The sequence below is a fragment of the Orbicella franksi genome, chromosome 15 (genome assembly GCF_964199315.1).
Source record: "Orbicella franksi chromosome 15, jaOrbFran1.1, whole genome shotgun sequence".
Taxonomy (NCBI): Eukaryota; Metazoa; Cnidaria; class Anthozoa; order Scleractinia; family Merulinidae; genus Orbicella; species Orbicella franksi.
In genome coordinates, this window is record NC_138159.1 from 20,494,531 (window position 1) to 20,515,941 (window position 21,411).

Here is a 21,411-nt window from a genome sequence, read left to right on the forward strand (position 1 = left end):
AGATATCACAGCAGAACAAATTTATTTTTAAAGACATGTTAAGATTTGTCTATGGTTATTAAGACCAATCAATCAAATTACTTTATGTGCAGTAAAAGCAACAGTTTTGTATATTTGTTCCAATAATTATATTAGCATACAATAAACAGACAAGTTCTTCTCTATCGGCAAATACTGTCGGTAACTACTGACCTAAAGCTGTTTAATAAAACATGCAAATCATTCTTTATAATACTGGTGTATAATATGTACTGGTGTGACTGTACAATGTACTTCTATTATGTGCTGGGACTCAATTAGCAAGTACTGCTATACATGACAAGAAAATTCCTGATTTTACTCTGGGTGTTATCTTATCTTAACTTATCTTCAGCCCATCAAATTTACTACTGACAGTGTTTATTCTAGAAAATATCCCTACCTCCCCAACAGAAGGGACTTTTTCCAAGACACCCCATCCCTCAGGAGATTCTAATTAAGGTTCATACATTTCTTTAAATTTTTTGATCTTAGAGAACCCCCACCCCCAGAAAATTCCTATATCTTCTGTGAGGGGATATGGATATTTTCTGCAACTGCACATTGTGGTGGGTGGCATTAAAGAATCCACAGTTCTGTGTAAGCCATGTATTCAAGATAAACAAGTCTCTTTGTTATTGGAAGACACATTTTACTATCAATGAGTAGTAAAATTGATTAACAGTACAGCTCTTATTTCACTCAACTGTAGCCTGTAGCCAGTTATTTGGTGCAAAAACTGCATTAAACTAATTCTGAAGCAAATTAGTAATAGGCCATTTGCAAGTTGCCTTTTGCCTCTGTGTCAAAACGAGTCTAAGTGTGAAACCATTCATATGAAAATGAGTTCCGCCTACAGGTTCATTTTCATGCAAATCAAAGTCATTTTCATAAGGATAGTTTTGCACTTAGACTCGTTTTAAAACAGAAGTGCAAGGGAACTCAGAAAATGGCCTATTATCGGGATATTTGCCAATTTAGAATGAAAACCAAATCCCTGGCCCTTTCTTACCAAATACTGTACAAAAACTTAAATACTTAAAAAAATCTGCTCCAGAACTAATTGACAAAATGTCCTGTAGCATCTGTCAGATTTAAATTTCACTAAGAACTCAAAACCAAATAATGTTCTACCAATTTTCTTCTGTCCGTCCAAACTTAAAAACAATTGCACTGTGGATGAAAAGAACAAATCATTAGGCAAGCATCATTAATTTTTATTAAGTACTATTAACCCATTGACTCCTGGAGCTTTATGCCAAAAACACATTTTTTAGACATTTTGGAGATTTTCAAGCTGGATGTGGGCCAAATTAGCTCCAATCTACTCAAAAAGGCATTTGCAACATGACAGCATGCCTTTCTTTCCACTAGCATCGCGTTTTATGACGTTTTTGTTTGGGCATGCGCAGAAATCAAAATTTTGAGACGAGAAAGTGACCTACGTCTTTAGGCTTTTTGATTTTTTTTTTTTCACGTTTCCTTTTTCTCCTTTTCTTTTCTTTTTGCTGCAGTGATTGACCTACTAGACTCACTTCCAGTTTAAAACATTCTGAAAAAGCATCATCGAGACGGGTAATTTTTGCCATGGAGAAGCCACGTGTAGTGCTCTGAGTTTTTCACTCAAATTTTTGAGCATTTTTGTGCATATCTCAGGCTCCATTGGGCTGATCACTTTGATCTGGGTATCATTGGAAAGATCTTTTCCTCCTGCAGAATTTGAGCATAGGTGATGGCAATTTTGGTCAAAGGTGATGATGTCAGAAGTGGAAGAAAGGCCAAGGCTTGTCACAGCTGGTTACAGCCGGTACAGGAGTCAATGGGTTAACCACAAGAAATGGACTGTACATTTTCAGCCTGAGTAAATTTGTTTCCAGTACAGTAACTGAGCATTAGGTTAATACAGAAGGCAAAATATGATTGTGTAAATTCATAAAAGTATACAGTACATGTATGTTGTAGGTCAAAATTAAATTCAGGTTAAAATGATTTTAACCTAGTTTGATTCTCAATTTCATTTGTCTTCTAACCCTAATAATTAAGGTTAGAAGATTCAGGTTAAAATGAAATTCCTTTGTCTCTTAACCCTGATTACCGGTATTCATGGATCATGAATAATTTATTTGGAATTTCATTTTAACCTGAATTTCATTTTGACCTACAGCATATATACTGCAAAATTCCTCAGTGAAACATGACTCAGGACCTGACTAAGAATTAAAAAACTTTAAGGTGTCTACCACCAGCTTCCATTTTACACTGTTTGCAAAATGAGCTTATTTTACTACTACCCCCTCTCCCCCCAACACCCCACACCACCACCACCCCTCCCACTTTGCAACCCAGCGTTGAAGCACAGTCCATTTATACAGGCCACTTAAAAATAAATAAATTAAATAATGCACTTTGAGGCATCCTGTGATTAAACCAAGATTCCTTGCAACTAATTTGGTGACTAACCTGAAGAAAATCAAAGCATTCTGCAAAAAGATTGCCACTCCTGGCCATGGGTGTGGATCAGCTATAAACAAAATAACACAAGTGAGAATCAAATGTCTTAATAGAGATTTAACAAAAGTAAAGAGAAAAACTATGTGGTGATCAATGTAAAAACATCTGAAAATTACAGTACCTGGAACAACATAAAAACCAAAAAGGATCCAACTTGCTGCAATCAAACTGCCAAACAATAATAGAAAACCCATTATGAGCCAGACCCTGGCACCTGTAAAGACCAAATGAAAAAATGTGCATAAAACAATCAGCAGAAAAGAACATTTATTTTAGTTTTCAGCAAAGTGTGTTGCATGTATTACTATTTAATATTCCTGGAGATCTGCATACGTGTTGTGAAAATAATGGGTTGTGAGCTGCTGGTTCAACCAAAGCTGGTTTATACTAAAGTTGGATTTCAAAATAAGTCACCCTTTTACAAAAACATACAGAGCAGCCCAGTGCCCATAAGCACTAGGCTGACAAAGTTTGCTCAGCTCTACCAAAAATCGCGACGAAAATTGTCTCCATCAAATTTACAATTATTTTGGTAGTGGTAGGCACACTCAAAAACAATAAAATATTTGTTGACCACAAAGTGTCAACCACACAGCGAGGTCAACAATCAAAGAGAGATCAAATTTACTTGATCAATTTTTTTCCTTCAGATCATGGCATGTGAATTGAAAAAAAAGGTCAGTTTTCACAACTGATAAAAATTTGTCCTGCTCCTACAAGTAAGCAGGATGCCGACACCTTTCAAGATTGGAGAGGGTAACTGACAAAATTTGGTAGGAAAAAAAAATCACCATGCCCACTTGTGTCACGGAACTGATGACAGATTTTTGCGTAAAATAAACAAAAATTTGCTTTGTGTGTACAGGCCCTTACTGCCTTAGCAACCAATCTAGAACGTGGACAGGACACAGTCCAGGCCCTGTTAATATTCCATAACTGGTGGTAAAAGAGGGCCTTCATCATGTGTACTGATGATCCAAGTAAGGAACAGAATATAATATGCATCTCATAATTATACCTGTTTGTCCAATGCACCCTGTGTTAAAAGTTTCTCCTCTGACCTGTGCATTTGACACTGCATTCACCCTGATGAAAAAAATCCAATTTCATTTAAGAAATAGAAAACATGTATTAATAATGTTTTAATTGAGTTATTAGAAACACGAGTGGAAGTTTGGGAGAACGAGAAATGCTGTGGGAACATGAGCAAACAGGCAAGTATTTCCACAGTTTTTACAAGTTCTCCCAAACTTCCATGAAAAAACTTGGTCCATAACTTACAGTATGGACCTCAAACCCGGTTAGTAAGAGGTATGAATTTCTGAGCAGTTGCTAACTTAAGTCATTAATTTACAAAAGAAATAACACCAGACCAACGACTGAACTTTGAGGAACAACACAAGAATCATGCTACAGAGTAAATGAGAGTATTACAAAACTTACATAAAGATAGCTAAAGACGATATGACACCAGGGGTATGGTAGGCATGCTCAAAATCTGTTGTAGCTGCTGCGTCTATCATGATCCACCAGCCAATGAAAAACTGTTGATTCAAACAAACATCAATTGACCAAAAAATTTTTCTAGTTGGGAGTATGTGCTTAATGAAGCAGGAAGGCTTCATGATCAACAGTGCAGACTGATCGAATCATGTGTACTACAGGCATCCATGGTCGTGTCAATCGATAACCTCAATGGACACTCTATCAACACTTCAGTTGACACTCCATCGACACTCCATTGACATCTCGGTCAACAGTCAGTCAAGAGTTGATTTATTTTCAATTGATTCATAAGAGTCAGTCAACACTCAGCCGACTATCGACCTACTGCTGATCAAGTGTCGACCGAGTATCAATCGGGATGTCAATAGAACATTGATCAAGATGTTGATCGTGGGTACCAATTGAGAGTATCAATCGACACACAACCGCGGATGCCTTCAGTGCACATGATCCGACTGATCTGGATTGAGAGATTGCAGCTGAGTATCAGGGGTTATTATGCTGTGTCCTTAAGATGGCAGACAATTCACAAATCTCTGAGTTCACATTTAGGGAGTAGCACCATAGAGTCCAGGATGAATTAAAACTTGCACAAAATTTGATTTGCATCCAAGTGTATTTTTTTTTTTAAATTTTATTTTATTGATAAAAACATATTACAAGTGTATAGCATTGACTTATATTGCACTGACACTTAACACCTTGTGCAGCAATTTGGATCATGATATGGTCTTTGACAGGTTCTAAAGTTTCTAACATACACTAAATGTAATCATTTATCTAAACTATCTAGATAGCTGCACTTAACTCTTGAGGAGGGGGGGGGGGGGGCAAGAGGGTCTGCACTTCTGTACCCCTTGCTCCCGGTTGCAGCCCATTCCTCAATGGCTCCCCACCCTCTGTGCTTCTTTGATATTAGCAAAATGTTACACAATATTTCCAATATTTTTCTCTATTTCTCCTGGGTCCTTCCCCTTGAGAATCCCAGTTCCCACCCTGTTTTCTCTCGCATCCCATAGAGTTCCCGCCCACCTTTAATCCCGGGTTCCCGACCCCTGTTTCCCCTCACTACATTAACACTAGATATTTAATATTTTAGCTTTGCTTCAATATCGTGGCTGTGCATCGTTAACTAACTTTGAACTAAAAGCATTAAGTTCAAGATCAATCCAAAGTGTGTGAGTTTTCAAGTATCCCATGGCTGTACAAGATTTATATGGTTTGAGATATCTAGATTCAATTCAAGAGTGAATTCAAATGCAATAAAACCTAAATTCGATATGGAACATCGACAGCTACTGACAGTATACGAAGACCAACGTTGACAAACACGAAAAAAGCTTTCTTTAAACAAATATATGATACTGGAAAGGGTTTAAAATGCGTAAATTAAAGAGACATCTGTTAGTCTGTTTAACTCTATAAGCCTAAAAAAAATCTTACACATGCAGCTACCAGATTTGTTTCAGCTTATATAGAGAGCTTACCAAAACTCCAGCAGAAACTGATGAAATTAAGTTCCTCCTCTCCGAAATCACTTCGAAATCGGGACAGTACATCTGATCCAAGCATCCACTCATGATGGCTAGTTGTGTCTAGAATAATACAGAGAAAAATTGCCCTACATTTACACTCCTTTCCTAGTAGTGTACGTAAAGGTTATTTATGTCGATGCTTGTTCCTTCCCAGCAGACTTCAAGAAACTAGACTTGGTAGCCACGCTATTTCCTACTTGGTAACCACTCCAATTAGTCAGCAACCGCCATCTTGGTTTTGGTGGTGTGCTCGTGTAACAAAAGACTTTTCAAGAGGAAAAAAAAGTTCCCTAAGTCGAGGGAACGCTTACAGAAGAAGAAAAATGTCTATTATGGAATACAATGGCGCTGCCATCATAGCGATGGTTGGTAAAGATTGCGTCGCCATTGCGGCGGATCGTCGCTTGGGAATTCAAGCACAGACGTTGTCTTGCGACTTTCAGAAAGTCTTTCAGATGGGAGATAAGCTGTTTCTCGGTCTTCCCGGCTTGGCGACAGACGTGCAAACCGTTTCAAACCGGCTAACGTTTCGCAAGAATTTGTACGAGCTGCGAGAAAGCCGTCAAATCAAGCCTAAAACTTTCATGAGTATGGTGTCAAACTTGCTCTACGAAAGAAGGTTCGGGCCATATTTCGTGGAGCCCGTGATTGCGGGTTTAGACCCGAAGACCAACGAGCCTTACATCGCGGCGTTAGACCTGATCGGGTGTCCGATGGAGACGAAAGATTTCGTGGTGAGCGGCACTTGCTCGGAGCAAATGTACGGAATGTGCGAATCCCTGTGGGAGCCAGATCTGGAGCCTGATGACCTGTTTGAGACCATCTCACAGGCGCTGATGAATGCTGTGGATCGTGATGCTGTCAGTGGCTGGGGTGGTATAGTGCATGTGATAGAGAAAGATAAAATAACGACACGGACACTGAAAGCAAGGATGGACTAGACTGTTTCTGAAATAGCTGAACACTGCTGACTGTGCTAAATTAACATACATTGGAATCCCGATTTCTCAAACCCTCAGTTTTTCAAACGTCCCGATAACTTGACCAAAAATGTGTTTCCCCTGCTCAGTCAAGCACTATAATGTTCCCCCCCCCCCCTGATTTCTTGAACTATTAGATTTTTCAAACCAATTTTCGCTTCCCTTGGAGGTTTGAAAGATTGGGATTCCACTGTACTGTCTTGTGAAGATAAGTATTCAAATGCCTTTTACTTTCAGCTGGCTCAGAATTTGCAACCTTGACAGGTGAAGACTAAGTGTGTTAATTTCCATGAACCTTTAACATCATGCAAAATTTTTGAAAATCATAAGTAGAAGGCATTAGGGTAATTTGACAAGAACCTTAGCTATTGCGTGAAAACCCTCTGTAGTCCCCAAGTCGTTCCCCAAGTTGATAACTGTCCATAATGCATTGACTAAGAACTTTTTGACAAGACTAATAAATAGTCCCCAGTGTGTTGTTTATTGGATCCCAAATGTCTGGTGTTCAGGTGTTATTATGAGATGACTGTTATTGCCAGTGCTTTTTATAAAAATACTCACTACATGTATATGGCAAGAACCTGAGGAGCAAGGATGGCACAGTGGTGAGAGCACTGGCCTTCCTGGGTTCAATTCTGGCTCAGTGCCATATATGGGTTGAGTTTGTTGATGGTTCTCGCGTTGCTCCAAGGGTTTTTCTCTGGGTTCTCTAGTTTTCCTCTCTCCACAAAAACCAACATCTCCAAATTCCAATTCAACCAGGATAGAGAACCCACATGAAAACCAGCTAAGGTGGATGTAGCTCTCTCTAAATATTGTAACTGTTTTATGTTATTTGGCCGAATCCTTGATTGGCTACCTGAGCAGGCAAGATGGGGCTATGTTTCCTGCAGTGTCCCACAATCAGGGATGAAGCTAAGAGCCAGGTACTGGCTAAATTCTGCAGCTCTTAGAGATCTTACACTAGTTGAAATTTCACTAGGAAACAAATGTCTGGTGGGTAATGTTGCAGACCAGAAAAGCAACCCGAGTTTATTAATGAACTTGCTTAGATCTTTCTTTGTTATATCCCACCTTCATGCCACATAGTGATTTCATTGAAAAAAACAAGAACTGGGCCACGCCCATTATCCAGATGGGTTGATTTTATGCTTGCTAATAGCCCAGATGTCTAGCACTTCTCACTGAACTGCAAAAATCCTGGTGGGATGTGAATGGAGGCCTCACCCGGGAGCTGAAGTGAGAAGTACAGTGAGCCAATAGTGCATTGGGAAACTTACGTCTCCAATCCCATGCAGACTATGCAAGCTGACCTAGGAGCAAAATTCCGCACGACAGTGTGTGAAATCCATGACCAACTATGATACAGAGCTTTGGTTTCCTAAAACCAACTTTTGACCAGAAAGTCAGGCTAATGGGAACTTATCAGTGCTTAGCCACCACCTGTCTCCACTCCCCTGAAAAAGCGTTACCACAAACGGTTTTCCCTGTCTAAAAGGAGATTTTGCAATTTTTTCCATTGTGTATACATCACCAAGTGTCCTGCCGCAATTGGAAAAGAAGCAACTGTAACCTTCATTTTCAACTGACGTAAATCACAGAAAGTATACCCCTTCTGTTTGATATCATAAATTCACTATCTTTCAATGACTGTTGGTCGTGTATCGGATTTTTTTTTTTTTTTTGATCAGGACGCGTCTCTCTCAACCGAAAAAGCATCCTCGTTGAGAAACAGCACTAAAATGTCCCCGTTTCAACTGAGCCGACTTCAGACGTTTTCCCTACGGTATTCTATAAACAAAAACATACATACTTTATTGATAAGTCTGTCAGTGTGGTTTCAGCGTGACCGACTCTTCGCGCATCTTCAAAGATCAATAGCTTAGGCCCCATCCACGCTGCGGCGGAGGAATTTGAAAACAAAGCCTTGTTTCTACGGTTAGGTCTATCGTCCACACTAATCCGTCATAAAAACGGAGCTTTTCGAAAACGCTCTTGAAACCGAAGGAATTTGAAAAGGCCGGCTTTTCGTTTTCGTGCGGACGGAAAAAATTTTGAAAACGGAGCTTTTCGAAAACGATGACGTCACGATAATCACGTGATTTCCCTGACCGAGTTTTCCTCTAACACAAATCCAAAATGACCGGTGATTGTTGCGTTTTTAAATTCCTCCGGCGTAGTGTGGACGGAAAACACGAACCTCCGTTTTCATATTCCCACGGCGTATGTAGCCGGTCTGTACGGGGCCTTCAATCTTGCTTAGGAAAGCTTTCTTATGTGTCTTACTACAGTTGATTTCTTTAATTTTTTTTAGCAAGGTACCAGTTCTCCTTATGAGGGGGCCGCTGTAATTGGCTAAGCTGTAGCGGCTCCCCTGGCAATTCTGTTTTGTTTTGCTGTCTGTTTTTTTTTTTTTTTTTTTTTTGCTTCCTCTTCTTTTTTCTTTTTCTTTATATGTAATAGAAGGCCAAAGCTTAATAAACAAATAAATAAATATGCTGGAATGCTTCACAAATATCTTAATATAAACCAAATTCCGAGAGATAAGGCGAGTACGTTATATCCACATGTTTTTGATATTTTATTACGTCTTTCTTGATGAAGTAACGCTAAAGGTCATTTAGGACTCGGTGCTCCACTAGCGATTTCTCCTCACAATATCGAGGCAGTGTCCAGCTAGCAGGTGGCGAGAACAATGAAAACGATCAGCAAAAATAACCCGCAAACAAGAAAACAGTTTCCGAAACATTGTTGTGGAAAATCACCTTTTCGAACAAATTTACGTGATTTGCGCGTATTCGCAATAAATATGGTGTAAGCAAATTTTGTTCCCTTGAGGTAAAAATGATTCTGAGTTTTTTTTCAGAATTATCGCCTTGCTTCTTCCGTTTGCGCATCAAGAAAAAATTTTCACAAACAATGTTTCTGCAACAATGTTCCTTAACGTTGCATCGCGTTTTCAAAACTAACCGTTGAAAGAAATACGTAGAATCAAATACCGGAATTATTATTCCGAGCTGCGGGCGCTGGAAGGGTTTTCAAATTACATTTGGTTGATGGTGATTTCGCGAAATGAAATGCGGAAACAAATTCAGCAGAGGAAATTGCCCGAAGCAAGCAGATAAAGAGAATTATCACGCAAGCAAATGCGTAATGTAGGTCATTAAAAGTGTATAGTTCAGCGAAGCAATTTCCTATATATCTAAAGTAAGCTAACAATGAATTTTTACCTGAAAAGCTTCTACAGGTAACTCTATTGTAAGTTGCATCACTGAAGTAAAAAATTACCAAGGCAAATCAGAAACCCTCTATGATTCTGATTATTCAAGATGCCACGAAGCCGGAATATGGAAAATTTCTGTTGTTTGATTTCAATGCTTAATAGAAAAGCGCTGAGTTGATCTCTTCTACTGTAATCTCCGTGGTACATTTTTTTTAGAAATTCACTCAGTTTTTAAATAAATACAAATCGAGTTCTTGTAGTGTTTAGGTTTATTTAATACTAGCTGACAGCATCCGCCATCAAATATTTGACTAAAGTGTTTTCTCTTTCAACGATTCATTGATCCGAATCATTTCTCAGAGTGATTTTCAAATTCTTGTCGCCAAACATTTCCCGGCTTCACAAATTTTCAAGTTATAATTCCTTCACTCCGCTTATGACAACAACAGTACTTATTTTAAAATCTTAAAATTCTGAGATCTAACTGGAGGTCACTGGAGAACCTGCAGCTGGAAAGATTTGAACCAATACATATTACAATTCTAAATTTAGATCGATAGGGGAGTTGTCCAGGGCGAAAAATTTATGTTCAACTCGGCCATTCGGTTTAACTTTAACGACACGAAAACCTTGACTTTCTACTTCATCTGACTTTCCCAAAGAACTCGTTTGAATGATCTCTAATTCTTTGTCCTTCCCGACGCCATTTAAGAAACCGGCGAAAACGTATTTCGCGTTGGCTTCAACAAGTTTCGGGGCGATTTCTTGTCTGTCGCTAGAATCAATGTTTCCCAAATCGTTCTCTTCGTCAATGGATTTTCTAAACCAGGGTATAGTTTGTAAAATAATTATTTGCTTGGGTGGGTTCACCTGGGATTCCAACAGCTTTGATTCCAGCCATTCTTGTTGTTCTGCCTTCAAATTTTCCGTCTCGGCGCTGGAGTGTTTGTAAAACGCCGTGTTCACGGCTAAAAATTGAACACCCTCTACCCAAAAAGCAAACCAGTCATCGCCAAAGGTATTACGATATGTCTCAAGGCTACCTAAGGTCGGTGGATCACCGCAGTCAGTCGGACCACAGACACACACAACCGGAATTTCCGCGCTTAAATTCTCAAACGCGGACTTAAAACTCTCTAGCTGTGGAAAATATTCTTTCTCGTTCGGCTTCGCATTTGTATAATTTCCCTGCACCAGTAAAAACCTCGGTTTAGGTTTCATGTTGTTAAGAGCGCTCACGATTTTTTCCATGGTACGTTTTTCAGTCTCGCTGCTTTCTTCCGGGTGCGCGGCCGAGCCGAACTTCGGAGCAACAACTTGAACGAAATGAAACATTTCTTTGCAGGTGCCTTCACGGTATCTTGTAAATACAGGTAGCTTGTAATCTTTGGCTTTCAAAATTCGACTTTCCTCAGGAGTCTTTCCCGCTCTGCTCGCTTGATTCATTACCAACGCGTCAGGATGAATTTCCAAATTTAAGCCTAAGTTATCCGGACGAAGCATCTTCGTGTTCGACCGCCGCCGCTGGTTCGCAAAATTATGTCGTATAGTTTTTCTCCAATTCACAATATGAAACATATGGCTTTCGACACATGCGTACACTGTAATATGCAAATCCGTAGACTGATTAGCCTGTGTTTTGCAAAGATGTCAAACGTATGATTTAAATAATACGAAATACAACAAACCTACTCCCGCAAAGAAGGCTTATTTGAATAAGAAGGGCCCACATTAAGCTCCCTGTTTAAAGCGAAATTTTTCTACATTTGAACTTTTTTTTTGTATGTACACGGTAGGTATACGTATACTTGAGAAACGTGAAAAACTATCAGGACAAACGTCAATTATAAAGTCAAAATATTTGGAATGACAGTTTGGTTATTATATTCAAAATGATATGGAATTTAAAATGTCAATCATTTTGAGAACAGTTTTAAATATTTTAATATATACAGTTGAAAATCAGCCATTCATTATGCTTCAGTTAAAAATTATCGGAAAGAACTCTCATCTTGTTTCATAGATAGTGCTTTACGGGTGCTGCAAGGCATTGACCACACTACGTCGGAGAAATTTGAAATCGCAAATTTATCTCTACGGTTAAGCCTACCGTCCACACTAATCCGTCAAGAAAACGGAGCTTTTCAACAACGCTCTTCAAACCGGAGGAATTTGAAAACGCCGGCGTTTCTTATTTAGTTTAAAAACTGAGATTTCTGAAAACGACGTATAGTCACGATAATCATCACTGAATCATGTGATTTCCCAGACCGAGTTTTCCGCAAACACGAATCCAAAATGACCGTTACGGTGATTGTTGCATTTTTTAAAAAAATTCCTCCGACGTAGTGTGGACAGAAAAACATTCGATGCGTTTTCCATTTTCCATTTTCAAATCTCTCCGGTGTAGTGTGGTTGGGGTGTAAGAAACGAAATGCAAAAAATATTGACACGAGGTGGCTCATTCTTGCCGGAAAACACAAGAAACATCGGAAAACATGAGTACCAGTATTTTTGCATATATAAACAACAGTCTCCATTTGGCGAGAAAAGATGCTCGGAAAACTGTTCGCTTCTTGGAACAAATAATGTCGGCGAACATTTATCCGAGCATATTTTCGCGCCAAATGGAGACTATCGTGTTTATTATCCTTCAATTACTTTTTGCAACACGCGCAGTTTTAAAAATTGAACAATATCGCTCTCATAGATTCCCCAGTTTTAGCTGGGACTTATTCAGTCACGTGATACGTTTAGACCAATCGCGCGAGAGCGAAAATTTTTGATGGATTATAATCAATAAGAGGAAATCCTTAATTGCAGAAGAGTTGAAAAAAGAACTGCATTAAGGTCATATGCTTTTTAATGAAATGACAAACGAATTTCCAATATGGAAAAAAAAACAAGTCAACTGAATTAAAATATTGTTCACGCCGTGGAAAAATCAAGTTCTGAGTACAGTGAACCTAACGCAAGATCACTTTATAGTTTGTTTGGGAGGAAACAAAAGCACTTATATGTTTCCATGTCTCACTCCTTTTTGGTTTTGATATCATCCTTTTTACAGAACACACGACACAGGCATCGACATGCCAAACGTATCACCATCACAACCATGACAACCACAGCAACAAGAAAAGCCATGACGTCAAGTAAGTAGAACTGATACCAAGGGATGTTAAACACTTGAGCTCTGAGGTGCAGGGCTCCACCATGTCTGAGTACATACTCTATCCAGTCACAGATTTCTTGAAGAGGTGTTTGTCGACGATCCTTTAACAGGCCAGAGATGTGCATTGCTTTGCTCTTAAACCTAAAGATCGCAGAAAGTTTCAAGATACTCATCCCTTACTTATCCTAACGTGTAGTTAGGCAAATAATTTGGGCAATGTTGTCCGAATGTCGACACTAAAGTAGACAAGTAATCAATACAGCTACCTTGGTTCATCGATAACACGCTCGATTGTCTCAAACAATTGTTGGGCATTAATGCTTTTACAATTCACAGCTAACCCAAGGCCAACATGTTCTGCTTTCTTTGCATTACTTTGCTGGTCTATGTACAACGGAAACGCCACCACAGGAACACCATGATACGCCGACTCGTAAAGACTGTTGTGTCCCACATGGGAGACAAAAGCTTTGATGTCCTTGTGAGCCAAAAGATCACTCTGAGGTAACCAGTCAACTGCTCTGATGTTTTTACTAAGGAATGATGGAATGTAACCTGCAGGAGAAGAGAGAGACTGGTGTCAACGATGTTGTTCACTCTAATGAAGGCCATGAGATGCAAACTGACATCTTTAATTATTGATTATTGCAAGTAGCTCCTATGCTTTACTCACTATTTTAATTACCTTTAATTCTCCACACAACTCGCTGTTTCAGTTTCCCAAACGCTGTAGCTAACATGTCTACCACCGGCTTTTGGAGATTTGAAGCCACGTTTGATCCAAAAAAAACGATGATAAAACCATGGCCCCCTGAATTACTGACAAATTCTTCTAAATCAGGGGGAAGAGGCTTAGGATCTTTGACATTCGGTGGTCCAACCATAACATTGCCTGTTGAATATACCCCCAACAGAAACATTAAAACTATAATGATTCATAATTACTCATTTTGAACAATGCCCTCTGTCTCCACCCTCTTAACAGTTTGGCCCTCCCATCTCCACCCTCCTAACAGTGTGTCCCCTGTCTCTACCCCCCTAACAGTGTGTTCCCCACATCTCCACCCTCCTAACTTCCCTTTCTCTTACCTGGCAACAGAGGTTGTGCGCATTCCAAGGCAAAATCTGCTGCTCATTACCAAGAGCTCCCTGGAAGGTTCTTTCTGAGTTAATGTTATAACTGACTTTCACTGCATTCATTGGTCTGTAATACACAAGATACATGAACAGCTTTACTCCGAAGTACGCTCCCAAATTCATTACACGTTCCATAAAATTCATTTTATCGGAAAATCCTGTTAAGAGCATTGGAACATAAGATACAGGCATTGGTACCATGTGGATAAACATAAAATCTGCAGATAATGGAAGAGGCAGAATTTCCACTCTTGGAATGTCAAAGCGTTCACCAAACATTGCTGCAGGGCAAGCTGCAAGACTGTCATAAACAATGATATCGACACCTTTCAGTTCCTCCTGTAACTCCGTGCTCTGTAAAAAACGTTCACACATGGTAATCTGTACCTCACCCATTTTCGTCATTAACTGTAACTTGCTTCCTTCAGTTTCACGCCATGCCACGCCATGTTCAAAGAACTCTGACTTGTATGGTACTTGGTAAATCTTGTGCTCTACTTTCTCACTCGGTTTAATTTTAGTGGTCGAGGGAACAACCAAAAAAGCCTAAAAGGCAGAAACACAACACACTAATTCCCATTACCTCTTTACAGGAGCCACTATGCCCTGGGGAGGACTCCATATGAAAAGGTCGCAGATGCTCGTCTTATCGCTTAGGACGAAACGCCATCAAGGTCAGGACGAAACGCCATTAATTTTAGATGTCAAAATATCTTTGAGGGTGCACTCGAAGAAAAAATAATAAAATACGGTAGGTTCGATTTAGGTCGATCCGCTCGAGTCCGACCTACTACCTCATCAGTTATTGATTTGTTTCACCCTTCTTATCTCTTCCTTATTACTGTGTTTGATATCAATAACTTGTATTATTGTTTTAAATAAATATTGGATGACCTTCCATTGTAGGCCTTGTATTAATATACCGTGAGCCTTCAGTGGCACAGAAACCAGCAAGCGTGCCGGTAAAGCTGAGTTGAACGCTAATAAAAGCCTAAGTAGTGAGAAAAACACCATTCTTGTTGTTCGTACAGGAACAACTTGGCATGTTCCGATTGTGCTCGGCAACCTTTTGAGCAACTTTTGGCGTTTGAAGCAACTTTTTGCGGTTCTAGCAACCTCGAGCAAGTTTTGCCTTTCTGGGCAACTTTTGAGCAAACTATAGGTACAGAGGACATATCAAGCTTGAAAAAGTCAACGATTTCATAGAAAACTTCAATTTATGCGAATTCCTTGAATGTTTATCAACCTTTTGAAGTATATAGTACACAAAACCTGTTACCTGACAACGCTTCACAGGCCTATTGTTTTGTTCCATTAGACCATAGTTTATAGAGGAAAATGATTAGGAAGGCCGGTAAACATCAAAGAAGCAAACAAACAGGCTAAGATTTATGATGGAACGCCCCTTAGTTGACCCTGCCCATCCTTTGTTTTATGCTCATGTGGACTATGCATGAATTACATAACCGTTTTGCTTCTATTGGTTAGTTGTATGAGCACACATAACCACCTTTTGTATTTTGGCAGGTTTTGTGCAGGGTCAACTCCCAAAAGAGCAAACAAAAACATAAAACAAAGAACTTTGCCAGGTTTCCTAACCATTTCCCTCTGTTAACTATGGTTAGAAGTGAGAGTGTCCTTAAATTTCGCTAAGTTTCAAGCTATTTTCCTTGACCGATGTTAGCTCTTACTGCGAAGAAAGAAAAATAAATCTTTTTATTAACGTTTATACAAACTGAATATCATGAAATTTAAGCAACAGCTTTTGAAATTTAGGTAGCAAGTTATTGGATTTTTGGCAATGTTTTAGAAACGTTTTGACATTCCAGTGAGCAACTTTCCAGCATTTTACGAGAAAAACAGAGATAGGCCTGGGAACGACGTTGTATCGAAGTGTGTGCTAGAGTTCTAGTCACGCAATCTTTAGAGTGACGAAAGTAAATAATTCATTTAAATATAATATGGTAATTTAGTACCTTCCTGAGTTGCCTGTTTACAGCCAAGATGGCGTTGTTGTCGTTGCTCCTTCTTTCACTGGCAGTCAACACGGCTTCCTCAGCACGGATTGCTGGCTTCTGGTCAGTCGGAGGGTCACAGTACAGTACTATGAGACAAATAATGGCAGAGCTTGCCTCCAAGGGGCATGAGGTACTGTATGCATCCAAAGTGAATTCTTAGCATACGGGTCACGGGTTAGCGAAGTCAGACTCTACGCACCTTGCTGTCCACAATTCTGACCTTGTCTTAAATTTTCCCTCGTAAATTGTCGAACTTGGGCGAAAAGCTTGTGTAAATTTTATGCCACCCTTCACTGTCCATGTGTCGACGTTTACGTGATCTACCGACCTCTGTACATGATGACCCAACAACTTCACAAGCAAGCGATTTGTACAAACGAGTTAAGCTTAAGTTTTTTAACTTTCTTTTCATGGGTGTTGTGATACCGAGTTACAGAAGTTAAGTGAGATTTCTTTGATATTTTACTGTCGTGACCTACCGACGTGCATTTTAGCACTGCATTAAATTCTTGGGCCCCATTTACATGGTCTCGGGTAGCCGAGACAACCAACCTCCTCCCTAAGTTTATATGTGAAAACGTCCGAGTCAAAGTTGACCCCGCATGATTATTCATAACCCTCATTGAATAATCAAATGTGCAGCTAACCCTCTTTCCTTGAGTTTTCCTCGGTCATTCGATCAAAGTGTGTTTTGCGGAGTTAATCTTCACTATCTTTGATACGAATTTCTGCTTTAAATCCTAAACCTAGCCATTTCGTGACAATATAAAATCGCCACGCCGAGAATTGTCTCGGTTGGGCGAGTCAAAGTGTTTATATAAAGAGAAGTTGACCCGCCTGCCAGGGTTACCCTACCTGCCGAGGCGAGACAACTCTCCCACCCGAGTTGTCTCCAGCTCCCCCCGAGACGGGTTCGCGATCCTCTTGTAAACGGTTGGTTGAATTTTGCAAAGAAATGAGTAAAGTTTTTTCCTCGGCTTGGGTAACTTATGGGAAGGGTTGTCTTGGGTAACCGAGACCATATAACTGGGGCCTTAGTCCTTTTTAGTCCCAAAGGGTTCTTTCTTGTTTTGTTGACCGCGCAACGGTCTTGGGAAAAGTATTACGTCACGATCGACGTCTCACGTGACTTCATCGTGAAAACAAACGAATAAAATGGTGGTAATGAGTCGGCAAATCAAAGAAATCGAAGAATCTCCTCATCCAGCGCAATTGACTGCCGCATGACATGAAAATAGTTTTTCCTATTCATTTTTTTCTCTTGTAATAGTAATCGCAGTAGAGCGCCAAACTCCTCTGAAGCGACTATGTAGATAGCGGGCAAAGTCAGGATATTTCGTCCCGATGCTAAAGCGGCAGTGTACATAGAAGTGATTTTACCCGTTTTAAAACCGGCTTCCCATGAAGGCCACTTTCTCACAAGGAAATCTGTGGGACATCTGTCCCATGCATAATGGCTCCTATACTGAGCCGGTTTTGCTGATTAGTGTGTTGTGTTTCTGCCTTTTAGGTTGTTTTGGTTGTTCCCTCGTCCATTAAAATTAAACCGAGTGAGAAAGTAGAGCACAAGATTTACCAAGTACCATACAAGTCAGAGTTCTTCGAATATGGCTTGGCGCGACTTGAAATTGAAGGAAGCAAGTTAAATTACGTGCTGAAAATGGGTGAGGTACGGATTACCATGTGTGAACGTTTTTTACAGAGCACGGAGTTACAGGAGGAACTGAAAGGTGTCGATGTCATAGTTTATGACTGTCTTGCAGATTGCCCTGCAACAATGCTCGGTGAACGCTTTGACATTCCAAGAGTGGAAATTCTGCCTCTTCCACTAACCGTACCGTTTGTGTTTAGCCACATGGTACCAATGCCTGTCTCTTATGTGCCACAACTTTTTACGGGATTTTCCGATAAAATGAATTTTATGGAACGTGTAATGAACTTGGGAGCGTACCTCGGAGGAAAGCTGTTCATGTATCTTGTGAATTACAGACCAATGAATGCTCTGAAAGTCAAGTACAACATTAACCCAGAAAGAAGCATCCAGGAAGCTGTTGGTAACGCTGAACTTCTTATCAGTACAGCAGATTTTGCCTTGGAATACGCACAACCTCTGTTGCCAGGTAGGAAGAACGGAAGTAAGGAGGGTGGAGACGGGGGTAACACTGTGGGAGGGTGGAGACGGGGGACACAATATAAGGAGGGTGGAGACAAGGGCGACACTGTAAGGAAAGGTAGACTTTAAGGAGGGTGGAGACGAGGGGCACACTGTAAGGGAAGGTGAGACGGCAGGCAGACTGTAAGGAAGGTGGAGACGCGGGCACACTGTAAGGAGGATGAAGACGGGGAGTACACTGTAAGGAGGGTGGAGACGGGTGGTACTCTTAAAGGTGGGTGCAGACGGGGGTATGCTGTAAGGAGGGTGGAAATAGGGAACACACTGTTCAGGGATATTGAAAATGACAAATTACGAATCGTTACGTTAGTGTTGTCAATGTTTCTGTTGGGATTATATTCAACAGGCAATGTTATGGTTGGACCACCACATGTCAAAGATCCTAAACCTCTCCCTCCTGATTTAGAAGAATTTGTCAGCAGTTCAGGAGGTCATGGTTTCATTATCGTTTCTTTTGGGTCAAACGTGGCTTCAAATCTTGAAAAGCCAGTGGTAGACATGTTAGCTACAGCGTTTGGGAAACTGAAACAGCGAGTTGTGTGGAGAATTAAAGGTAATAGTGAAGTAAAGCACGTTATGAATAATTAATAAAAATTAGTGGCTATCTTGTGGATAAGCACAAGGACAAGCAGAAAAATAGGTCTTCTTATGCTTTTCCTTACTCTTATGTCAAGTGAGAACGCTTTGCGTCCGCCATCTTGGTTTACTGTATCGAGGAGGTATGGAACCGAAAATAAGGCAATTTCTCTTGTCAGCGCATGCGTACGTGCTTATGCTTGTGTTCATTCTCGTCCCCAGAGCCTCCGTTTAAGACAAGTAGCACTGAGGACGAGAATGGCTTGTGTTGTGGGCGTCGCCGCTCGTTATGCTTATGCTTGTGCCTGCCGTAACCAAATTCGCAACTAACCAATCAGAATTCGTGTCTACTGTCCTCAGTGTTATTCTGCAATCAAGTCATTGACCTAATAGGGCTATTACGTCATGGTCACTTTCAAGTAACGTGATTTTTCCGCGAGTCAAATTGAAAAGAGAATTTACGAAAATAATAAGCTCGCAATTTAATTTTGAGCGTTTTTGTTCAGTGACAAAACTATCCGGCCAAAACTGACCTAACGAGCGCTCGTCAAGTAACTGGGATGTTTTCCGATAGCCCTGAAACATTTTGTTTCTTAAATGGAACCGGAGTTTCTAGATTTCTCCAATTTTGGGTATGGTAAATACCTAATCGAACATTTTTGATATGCTTCGGTGACATATTAGGCTTGTTTGGTCTCGCCATGGATATTTTGGCTCGACTACGTCTCACTCGCTTGGTATGTCACAGAAGCGTACCAAAAAGATACGATTAGTATAAAACTAAGGAGTCTGATTAAACAAACTTTTACTATGCACAATTAGTCTGTAGCATTCAAACTGATAACAGTTTATGTAACGTCGCCCAAAAGGTTCAATTCGACAGATTCATTTAATAGTGTTCAATCGAACCCGACCTCGAGTCCACTGGACTGACTGGGGTGAGCAACGCAGTTGACACCAGTCTCTCTCTTCTCCTGCAGGTTACATTCCATCATTCCTTGGCAAAAACATCAGAGCAGTGGACTGGTTGCCTCAAAATGATCTTTTGGCTCACAAGAACATCAAAGCTTTTGTCTCCCATGTGGGACACAACAGTCTTTACGAGTCGGCGTATCATGGTGTCCCTGTGGTGGCGTTTCCTTTGTTTATAGACCAGCATACTAATGCAAAGAAAGTAGAACATGTTGGCCTTGGGTTAGCTGTGGATTGGAAAAGCGCTGATGCCCAACAGTTGTTTGAGACAATTGAGCGTGTTATTGATGAGCCAAGGTAGCTGTATTGCTTTCTTGTCCATTACTAGCAGTGGCGGATCCAGACCTTGAGGGGGGGAGGGGGGAGGGGGTGTTTGCTTGCCCTACCGGCTTTTCCTCCTTCTGCGAGTTATTGTTTTCTTTTTACCCAAAATAAGGGGGGGGGGGGGGGAGTAGACATTACCTAAATTACTTGCGTAACTTCTCATTACCGTTAGTAAGAGATCGCTTATGAAATAACAAAGTGAATAACAAAACACTTTCTTTATCTCTAGGTTTAAGAGCAAAGCAATGCATATCTCCGGCCTGTTAAAGGATCGTCGACAACCGCCTCTTCAAGAAATCTGTGACTGGATAGAGTATGTACTCAGACATGGTGGAGCCCGGCACCTCAGAGCTCAAGTGTTTAACATCCCTTGGTATCAGTACTACTTACTTGACGTCGTGGCTTTCCTTGTTGCCATAGTTACCTTAGTTGTCATGGTGATAAGGTTGACATGTAGATGCCTGTGTCGTGTGTGCTGCAGAAAGGGTGATGGAAAATCAAAGAAGGAGTAAAACTGGAAAAAGATTTGAGTGCCTGTTTTCCCCAAAAAAGTTATTGTAAGGTTTCGTTAATCTTTATGCCCGCCGTTTTTCACTTTTACACACAATTCAAACTCAGATTCAAAGCTTTGTCTAGAAAGTTAGGGACGAGGAGTTTTAAGTCATTGCTAAGATTTTTTTCCACTGAAAGAGTGCACGTGAAAGCAAAAACTGTTTCTTTTTTCTAGCGTGAGCACTGACTCCGGCCACACAACACACGGAACATGACTGCACTACAATCAATCATCCCGTAAGCGACCACCCAAAAGCCTAGGTGGTCGAATACCTTATCATCCACTTTTCCTTCAGTCTGTCAAATGGTCGCTTACATTAAGGGGAGGTTAAAACCAAAAGAAAATTTCAAACTTTTAACTCTATAAGTGGTCGCGGTCTGTTACAAGACGGGGTCACTTACAAGAGGTTCCAAATATAGTGAAATGACTTGGAAACTTGATTTGTTATTTTGGAAAACTGGTCGCTGAGGAGAGATGGTCGCTTACAAGATTTTCCAAATACAATGATTTGAAACTGGTCGCTTAGGAGAGGTAGTCGCTTACGAGAAGGTGGTCGCAAACGGAGGTTCGACTGTAGTGACTATTTTTGAAATACAGTATCAAACTTTCAAAATGTGAAGATCTTGTTGTGTGTTTCTGCGATCCTCTGACACAGAGGAACAGAGAGCTGGGTATTTCTGAGTCAGACAAAAAGTTAGCATGCATATTGCTCT

At 40.4% G+C, this 21,411-nt stretch overlaps 4 protein-coding genes and 1 pseudogene across 4 annotated transcripts; 2 read left to right on the forward strand and 3 right to left on the reverse strand.

The window, feature by feature from the left end:
- Positions 1-2: 2 nt before the first annotated feature.
- On the reverse strand, positions 3-5,729 carry LOC145470831 (transmembrane protein 50B-like). The gene is made up of 6 exons (XM_081454705.1): positions 5,523-5,729; positions 3,973-4,073; positions 3,548-3,615; positions 2,651-2,743; positions 2,479-2,539; positions 3-1,191 (listed from the first exon to the last, which is right to left on the reverse strand). The coding sequence occupies exons 1-6, from the start codon at positions 5,613-5,615 to the stop codon at positions 1,149-1,151; spliced, it is 459 nt and encodes a 152-aa protein (XP_081310831.1). The 5' UTR covers positions 5,616-5,729; the 3' UTR covers positions 3-1,148.
- A 67-nt stretch (positions 5,730-5,796) lies between these two features.
- On the forward strand, positions 5,797-7,038 carry LOC145470826 (proteasome subunit beta type-3-like). The gene has a single exon (XM_081454692.1). The coding sequence runs from the start codon at positions 5,894-5,896 to the stop codon at positions 6,509-6,511; it is 618 nt and encodes a 205-aa protein (XP_081310818.1). The 5' UTR covers positions 5,797-5,893; the 3' UTR covers positions 6,512-7,038.
- Positions 7,039-9,065: 2,027 nt separating this feature from the next.
- LOC145470819 (serine/threonine-protein phosphatase CPPED1-like) lies at positions 9,066-11,559 on the reverse strand. Its single transcript, XM_081454672.1, has one exon. It carries the CDS (start codon positions 11,349-11,351, stop codon positions 10,308-10,310), a length of 1,044 nt encoding a protein of 347 aa, XP_081310798.1. The 5' UTR covers positions 11,352-11,559; the 3' UTR covers positions 9,066-10,307.
- Positions 11,560-12,797: 1,238 nt separating this feature from the next.
- Positions 12,798-15,130, reverse strand: LOC145469295 (UDP-glucuronosyltransferase 2A2-like; annotated as a pseudogene).
- Positions 15,131-15,867: 737 nt separating this feature from the next.
- On the forward strand, positions 15,868-21,355 carry LOC145470810 (UDP-glucuronosyltransferase 2B1-like). The gene is made up of 5 exons (XM_081454659.1): positions 15,868-16,230; positions 17,611-18,220; positions 18,620-18,826; positions 19,830-20,118; positions 20,375-21,355. The coding sequence occupies exons 1-5, from the start codon at positions 16,087-16,089 to the stop codon at positions 20,655-20,657; spliced, it is 1,533 nt and encodes a 510-aa protein (XP_081310785.1). The 5' UTR covers positions 15,868-16,086; the 3' UTR covers positions 20,658-21,355.
- The last annotated feature ends 56 nt before the right edge of the window (positions 21,356-21,411 follow it).

Coding starts and splice junctions, on each gene's coding strand:
- LOC145470826 (XM_081454692.1), top strand. CDS start 5,894: ATGTCTATTATGGAATACAATGGCGCTGCCATCATAGCGATGGTTGGT.
- LOC145470831 (XM_081454705.1), bottom strand. CDS start 5,615: ATGAGTGGATGCTTGGATCAGATGTACTGTCCCGATTTCGAAGTGATT. Junction 3,616..3,972: donor TCGTCTTTAGCTATCTTTAT/GTAAGTTTTGTA, acceptor TTTTTTCATCAG/GGTGAATGCAGTGTCAAATG. Junction 1,192..2,478: donor AATGCTTTGATTTTCTTCAG/GTTAGTCACCAA, acceptor TTTCATCCACAG/TGCAATTGTTTTTAAGTTTG.
- LOC145470819 (XM_081454672.1), bottom strand. CDS start 11,351: ATGTTTCATATTGTGAATTGGAGAAAAACTATACGACATAATTTTGCG.
- LOC145470810 (XM_081454659.1), top strand. CDS start 16,087: ATGGCGTTGTTGTCGTTGCTCCTTCTTTCACTGGCAGTCAACACGGCT. Junction 16,231..17,610: donor TTGCCTCCAAGGGGCATGAG/GTACTGTATGCA, acceptor TCTGCCTTTTAG/GTTGTTTTGGTTGTTCCCTC. Junction 18,221..18,619: donor CGCACAACCTCTGTTGCCAG/GTAGGAAGAACG, acceptor TATATTCAACAG/GCAATGTTATGGTTGGACCA.